Source organism: Corylus avellana, chromosome ca3, assembly GCF_901000735.1.
Source record: "Corylus avellana chromosome ca3, CavTom2PMs-1.0".
NCBI lineage: Eukaryota > Viridiplantae > Streptophyta > Magnoliopsida > Fagales > Betulaceae > Corylus > Corylus avellana.
The window spans coordinates 35243873-35252024 of record NC_081543.1 but is presented as its reverse complement, the minus strand read 5'-3'; the positions used below and the strand labels follow the sequence as shown (position 1 = coordinate 35252024).

The following is an 8152-nucleotide window of genomic DNA, read 5'->3' as shown; positions in this document are numbered from 1 at the left end:
CGTTCGTGCTTGTGCCACCAGCATTTGGTGTTAAACATTTATAGAGTAAAAGCTATTGAAAGTAGACCCATAAACAATGGGCTCCAAGGGGAATCCATCTAGGAGGTTCTATTTTTTTTTTTTTTTTTTTCTTTAAAAAAAAAAAAAACACTTAAAAAGAGCATTTGAAAAGGGCCTTTTAGCTCAAATTTAGATGAAACTTTACATGTCTTCAGTGATTGGGAGATGAAAAATTCAACATTTCATTATAAAAAAATGGGGAAACACAATAAACAATGCATCGTCTAAATAATAGTTAAAACGATTCAAATGAAACACGTTCAAACACCATTAAAATGAGGACTATGTTCGAACGGTACACAGAATAGGAACCCAATTGACTCTAGGTCTAAATTGCATAGGGTGTATGGAGATGTAATGACACTTGTAATTCTTTCTAACATTACCCTTTGGTCATTCAAGCTTTAAAAAAAAAAAAAAAAATGGAAATGATATTGTTTTCAACTTGATTTATTAAATGTATTTTTTTTTTTTTTTTTGGTTACATTCCGCTTAAAATACAATAGACTTTTTTTTTATACATGTTGGCATAGACTAATTTTTAATTTAAAAAACAAAAAGAAAGAAACATTTTAGAATATTTTTATTGTCCATGTAGTAACACAAAAGGTTAATAAGACATTTGTTCTTAATTTTTTTTTTTTATTGGCTCAAATCTAATAACCCTTTGAAGTATCCCACAATTGATGGCCCGTTGACAGTTTGATGCGGTATTATTGTAATCCAAGCTTCAAAGGAAGTGACTTTTGCTATAAATGCTTCATTTTCCCATTGTATTTAGCACAAAGAAGAAGAAGTATGGCTAAAATTAGAATATTCGTTTTTATCTTTGTTATCATCTTCATCTCTACCCTTCCGGCGAATGGAAGTTAGTAGTTTTAATTTTCTTTATTTTGCCCATATTTTGCATCTGGTATAGCTTTTATACGAATTTGTCGAGCCAAAAATAGTTTGTATAATTATCGGGCATATTATGTAAAGTTTTTTCTAATTATTTTCATAATATTGATTAAATTATTTAATCAAATACTCCCGATAAGTTTAATTTGGATAAATAGTGATTTAACACAGTATAAGAGCAAATGTCATGACTTCAAACTCTAACTCTATCGTTTACCTGATTTCAATTAATTATTGCACGTGTTTTTTTTTTTTTTTTTTTTTTGCTTGAATTATTGCACTTGTTAGGCAAGTGTTAGAATGCAAATTAAATTATTTAAAGAAACGTTTCCTATCAACTAATTAAGCTTTAAGCTTTTGGGGCAACATGTGAATTAACATGGTATATATATATATATATATATATATTTTACATGTATGCACAAAAGAGGGAGAAGGATTCGAACTAATGACTTCTATTTCATGATGCGTGGTCTCAGCCGATTGAGCTATTTCTTGGGAATATATGAGTAGAGATATTGAGTTTAAACTTTGTCTCCGTAATTCTACATGATTTTATAACTCATAATGTCACTTCAATAGCACGAGCATATTGAGCAAATAAAGTTCTCTCTTTCCCTCTCTCTGTTTAATTGGTTTCAAAACTTTCTTCTATTGCAGAAGGTGCACAGACATTTATGGAAGAAAGCAAACATTTCAAGGGAGTATGTTCGGGGCTGTTGTCGACGATTTGTAAAATTACTTGCAGATTGGAGCTCGCAAAAACTGGAGTATGCCACCGCAAGAAGTGTTACTGCCTTTACGTGCGTCACAAACCCTAGAGGCCAATGGGATATAATCTACAATAATTGTTGTCTTACTAAAATAAACTGTGAATGTGGTTGAGGTTGGGATTACATGATTGAAACAAATAAAGAAGGGAAAATTATACTTTACCCTCTCAAAGTTTCACTCGATTTGTAATTTGACTTTCAATGTTTCAAAATTTACAATGTACCCTAATAAAATATCAAAAAATTACAATATAACCCATCTGTTAATAATTTATGTTTTTTCTTACGAAAATGATCGAAAATATCTAATTGCCCTTATATATATAAAACCAAAAAACAGAAATTAAAAAAATTAAAAAAGAAGAAGAAGGAGGTGGCTCTATGCTCATTTGGGGGTCGCCAGCCACCCCCAAACCCAAAGCCCATGAGGGGTGGCCGACCACCCCCAAGGAGCCAAATGAGGGTGCCCGAAACCACCCCCAGATGGCCGGATTGGGGGTGGTCATAGCTAACTCCAATTTTATTTATTTATTTATTTATTTTAAAACGTTGGTTTATTTAATTGAGGGCATTTTTAGAATTTCTTAAAATATATGGGGCAATTTTGAAAATTTTAGATCGAAAAATGCACATGCCTTGCACTTGCACAATTTTCCGTCAAATTGGACTGAAATGGTTAACGGAGTGATTTTTGATATTTTGTTAGAGTACATTGCAAATTTTTAAATATTAGAAATTAAATTACAAATGAGATAAAACTTTTGGGGGGTAAAGTATAATTTTCCCAATAAATAAATAAGTTGTGTAGTTTAAAGTTGTTTGTAACAATAGCTTATGAGAATTACTCAATAATATAATAAGCAGTGATGTTTCTTAGAAATCTAGAAAACTTATGTAGCATTTTGCTATTGATCTACTCTTTAAAATTTGTTGTAACCTCCGATCCTTAAACCTTAGCTCTCGACGAGAAAACAAACACTAATGAAAAAACTCATGACTAACCCAACAAGGACGCCTTATCATATTTTCAGCGACGATACGGCATCCTTGTTGATACATTTGGTTTTAATTTTTGATAAATTTAGATTTATTTTTTATTTTTTATTTTTATATCATTGCCAATTACCAATGGTTCAAAAAAATTAGGGAGAAAGCAAAAGTTGATGCATTCTTTCTTAAGCCTAAATCCGAAGCAATCCCGTAGAGATGAAATAATAAAGTTAATCTTATTTAATGCTTATATATAAGGGTTAAATACCTAATTCTCCCGTAGGGTTTCAGCACTTTATTTTTTGTCCCTTAAAATTTCATTTGAATCATAGGAGATACTTGTGGTTTTAATAAAGACGGAGATGGTTCCTCCGTTAAAATTTCGTCCAAGACTTAACGAAACGCTATGTCAGCACTAATCAAATGCCCCCATATATCATGTAATTAATTTTTTGATTTAAAAAAAAAAAAAAAAAAATTAAAAAGATTAAAAAAATAAGATTAATGCATCTTATGTACATCCACATTTTCTTCTCCCAGCAGTGGAGCATGCTACTAGAGTGATACTCACAATATCCACAGTTTAAGTATCTCAACATACTCCAAAATATATATATATATATATATATATATATAGACAAAAGGTTGAAAAAATTTCGGCACAATGGCACAGATGGTCCACTATTAGGATCGATCGTATAATGTTTTGATCTGTTAATGAAGAACCAATGCTGAGCCATGAAGAACTGAGAAGAAATAAGATCTGGTTCGTTATTCTGAACTTTGTGTTACTAATTCTAAACATCATGAGGGTGTGAGAAAATCTGATGTATCATAGTTCCATAATCTACAACCAAAATTAACAAAGGGGAGAAAAAAAAGAAAAAAGAAAGATTAACAAAAGACTGGTGTATGCATGCAGAATTCATTAACAGAGCCAAAAGGGTTGCTCAACATACAAGATTTTTACATGACACTACTGACTTTGTCTCCAACTAAGATCCTTTGAACTATCTGGTTAGCTACCAAGTTTATCAATGTCAGACTTGAAAATGTTGTTTCAAAAGAGAATGGGAGGCTTCTCCAGTCAAACCTCAGGAAATTGATTTCTCTTGAAGTCAATGAATGAGCTACTTGATTAGATTACATATAGAGATGTGTGCACCTGTTGAGCAGAAGGCAAGCTGACTTTCTAACATCGCTTTAGTGAAGTAACTGTATGCATGAAAAGAGTCCAGGCTGGTAAGCAGGCTACCTGAAGTTAATGCACTAAGAGCATCTCTACATGTTCTGGGGTCCAGCAGACATGCGATTCCTGCCCCTGCCTCTTCTTGCACTAGCAATTATAGCTGACAGGGAGTTACCTACATTTCCTAAGGCACTAGATCCCATAAGCTTTAATCCAAGATTTTTTATTACATATGAGAGTCTACCTTCATCCCCTTGGGTCACCTGTTGCAGCTCCTGTGCCTGTTCACGAGATATAACTGTGTACAGTGGCAATGGCAGGTTTGAGGAATTTAGGCAGCTGGACCCTGATTTGTCGTTATAACTGTGTTCCCTACTCCCCAAAGTAATTTTCATAATCCCCATTGATCTTGGATCTTCTGTTGAAGGATCAAATATAAACGAAAAGTTTCCTAACACTAGATCAGGCTTCTTGAAAAGATCTAAAAGTACATCATTGCTTGGTCCAACATTTCTCTGAGTGAATTTCTTCGCACTATTTTGGCGAAACCTGGTGGCTCGGTAAATGCATGAAGCTTCTCTTAAGCCACTTAAGAATGCACCATGCATGGTGGCTGGATATTGTCTATTTGTGGCCTCGCCAGCAAAAAACAGCCGATTTCCCAAACTTTCAGCAAGTTCATCATAATCACTACCAGATGAGCGTACTCTAACATGAGAGTATGAACCATAGGAAAGGGGATCGCTGCCCCATCTTGTACATATTGTTTGTATTGGATTAGGTACATCAATACCTTTAGGACCAAATATGCCTGTAACAAGAGACGTAAGACAGTGAACAAGAAGCTAGACTGAATCAAAGCTTAGTAAATGAAGACAACCTAAGGTTTTAAGACACAAACGTGAAAAACAATAAATGTCACAGATGTTGTCATTTCAAGAAATATCATACCTCTTAGAATGCTTAGAACACAATGAAGCAACGCAGATGGATCTGTGGATTCAAATATTTGTGCAGCTTGTCCAGCCACCAATGCAACAAGTACTGAACCCCCAGAAACAGTATGATAACTGTAAAAGAGAAAATACTCCCCACGTTTATCGCTATGTTCACTTAGACATCCAAATGTGTCCAGGTCTTCCCCCCAGAAAACATGTGGAAAGACCATTGCAACTTTATTTAGCAGCCCAAACCCCAGCCTCTCAATAGCTGCCAGCTTTCTCTGGGGCAACTCTGGTTCAAATCTGATAGTCTTTTTCTTTAGAACTCCAAGTGGTACAGTGCACAGGGCCATATCTGCTTGAAATATTTGGTCCCCGGCTATCACCTCAATGCCGTCGTTTCCATATTTAATTGTGTTGACAGTCTTTCCATAGAGTATAGGAACTCCTTCACACAACGCTTTTATCAATCTCGAATTACCTCCAGCAAGAAAGCAGTGGTCCCCACCCATTTCATAAGGATCATCCTGATCCCAGTAGGCAGCCGACAGATCTGAAAGACATCCTGCATTAGCATATTCCAAATTTGCAAGATGCCAATCAAGAAGTTGCCTTTCGTTACTACTTTTACCCACAGCATACAATTGCCTGAGTGTCTCCAAAACTGAACCCAGAGAAATATCATTTGCAAATCCACCCATAATTTGCCTCAGTTCGGTAACTTTATCAAGCAACTTATTAAAGATGAATTCAACCTTGGAATCAATTTCCTTATCAATGGGTGCCCCATCTGGCTTGTACAGAGGGCAGTTATCTCTGACCTTATGAAGTGGTATAGAAAGTTGCCTAGCCATAACTCCGAGAGGATTAGCATGGATACCAGTAATGACACTACCACCAAGGTCCACAGCAGCAAATTTACCCTCCCGCCCCATCCTTTGAGTATAAACTCTTCCACCAGGTCGATTCCTGCCTTCAAGAACAAGCACCTTGAAACCAAATGACAACAGCTGCCTTGCTGCTGCTAACCCAGCAAGTCCTGCACCAACAATTATCACAGACCCTTCGGTTGACTCCCCTGGCATCTGAGACATAAACGAGGGAGAAACCCCAAAATTGATATAACCATTATACAAAAGAAATTCATATGCTGAACATATCAAATGTTCATACTCGTTGCTCACGGTTTCTTTAATCTGTCCTTTAGTAAGCCATATGCGCACATTATCCCTCCACCTCGCTAGTATATGATTCCTCACAACAATATAATCATTTTGCTCCTTTCCCCCCAATTCTCTCACCACCCCAGCCTGAATCTCCTCCTCAAGCAGTGCGTCGATCGGGAACCCAAGGGACAGCGCTATCATAGCCTCAGTTTCTGTTTCTTTCTCCAAATCCTCTCTCGTTCTATTCCTCTTCTTAAAAGCACCACCCAAATGCTTCTCTATGAGCTCATCCATCAAATTCTCATCATAATTCCGCATACCCACTTTCTTTCTCAATGACCGCTTCAAAAGCGACCCACCCGAATCTGGGGTCTCCATTATCCACCCCCAGTTCACTAACCAACTGTTTAACCCAAATCAACTAGTTGAGCTTAAAACTCATCAAGAACATAGCCACAAATTTCTCTTGAATACTACCCATATATCATTCCGAGCAAAATAACCTAAAACCAAAAACCCATTTTCAATCCACACAAATTCTCTTCATATAATTGTCCATCTTAGCCAAAAGCAGACCAACTAAATAGCAAATTCAAATAGAGTAAGCATTTTCTTCAAAGCCCGTTATTTACCTAACCAAAGCAACGAGTCAAAACCAATAAAACCCGATTTCCTTTCACTCACGCTGAAACTATAACTACGCTAAATTTTATCAGATTACATACAAATGGAGCTAAAATGTTTGGGTTCATTGCCAGAATCTAGTTAAAAAATTGAGCCTAAAATGACTAGAAGTTTGTGCAAGAACTTCTTGAAGAAATGATAGAGAAGTGTGACTCACCATGTTGGTCCGGCTTCACTCGCAGACCGGCGATTTGGTGAGCGGTTGAGTGGAGATAGGGTTTTCTCTGGTGCGATCTCGAAGGGACACAGTGAATTACAAATTGGATTGGAGGGAAGTGACGAGGTTAGTGGGCTTCAGTCCAGAAAATTAAATGGCATATGGGCTAGAAAACTAGGCCATTCTCAAAACACACCGTCGTTTACCCCATTACAATCTATACTTTAAAGAAAAAGACCAAAGATTTTTTTTTTTTTTTTAATAAAATAATGATAAGGGAAGCTAATTAAATGCTACCCAAAATCCTGGTTTTCTCTTCGGCAGCATTTGAGCTTCCCTTGGCTTAAGAAATACTAAAGGAGTCTACTACATATGAACATTTAAGAGTTTTTCATACATTTAGAAAAAATAATAAAATTTAAAGAGTTTGCTGCTAGTACTCTTACAAGTTTCATTGCCGTTTAGGTCAAGGCAACACTTGTTCACAAATTTACACCCATAAATTAAAAAAGTTATTACTATATCCATTGAAATCAACATTTTCAATCTTATACTATTTGAGATCTATCAATAAGTTAACTTATAACAATAATTTTCCAAAGAATAAATGCCAAAATTTTAAATGCACTGCTGCTACTTCTCTTCCTAGTTTTAATGAGAGAAACTCTCAATCTTTTCTTTTGTGAAAATCTTACATCTCTTAGGCTCCGTCTCTTTCGCCGTAAAATGATTTACGGAAAATGTTTTATGTATTTACGGGTGTTTGGCGCAAAGTAAAATAATAATCAACAGAAAATATTTTCCCTTTGACCAAAAATTCTTCTTTAATTTTAGGAAAATGGTTAACGGTTTTCAAAACCGTAAACCATTTTCCGACTTCGAGCATCTCATTCTAGAATCGACGAACCATGCCAAGACTCGCCTAGGACCTGCTCTGGACTTGCCCAAGACTTGATCGGGACCTGACCTGGACCAACTCAAAACCTCGACGTGACCCGCCCGGGACTTGCCAGGGACCAGCCCGGGCTCCCATGGGGAGCAGGTCTTGGGCAAGTTCCGGTGAGGTCCCAATCAAGTCTCGGGTGGGTCCTAGGCGGGTCATGGTGGGGTCCTGGGCGGGTTCCAAGAAGGTCCGGTCAGGTTCTGGTCAAATCCCGGGTAGGTCCCAGTCAGGTCCCGGCGAGGTCCCGGGCGGGTCACGAGCCGGGTCCCAGTCAAGTCTCAGCGGGGTCCTGAGCAGGTCCAGGGAGGGTCCTAGTCAAGTTCGGGGCGGGTCTTGAGCAGGCCCAGTC

The 8152-nt window shown here is 37.0% G+C and overlaps 1 protein-coding gene across 1 annotated transcript; it reads right to left on the bottom strand.

The window, feature by feature from the left end:
- Positions 1-3629: 3629 nt before the first annotated feature.
- On the bottom strand, positions 3630-6978 carry LOC132176163 (lysine-specific histone demethylase 1 homolog 2). The gene is made up of 3 exons (XM_059588294.1): positions 6861-6978; positions 4864-6651; positions 3630-4723 (listed from the first exon to the last, which is right to left on the bottom strand). The coding sequence occupies exons 2-3, from the start codon at positions 6395-6397 to the stop codon at positions 4005-4007; spliced, it is 2253 nt and encodes a 750-aa protein (XP_059444277.1). The 5' UTR covers positions 6398-6651; positions 6861-6978; the 3' UTR covers positions 3630-4004.
- Between the last annotated feature and the right edge of the window lie 1174 nt (positions 6979-8152).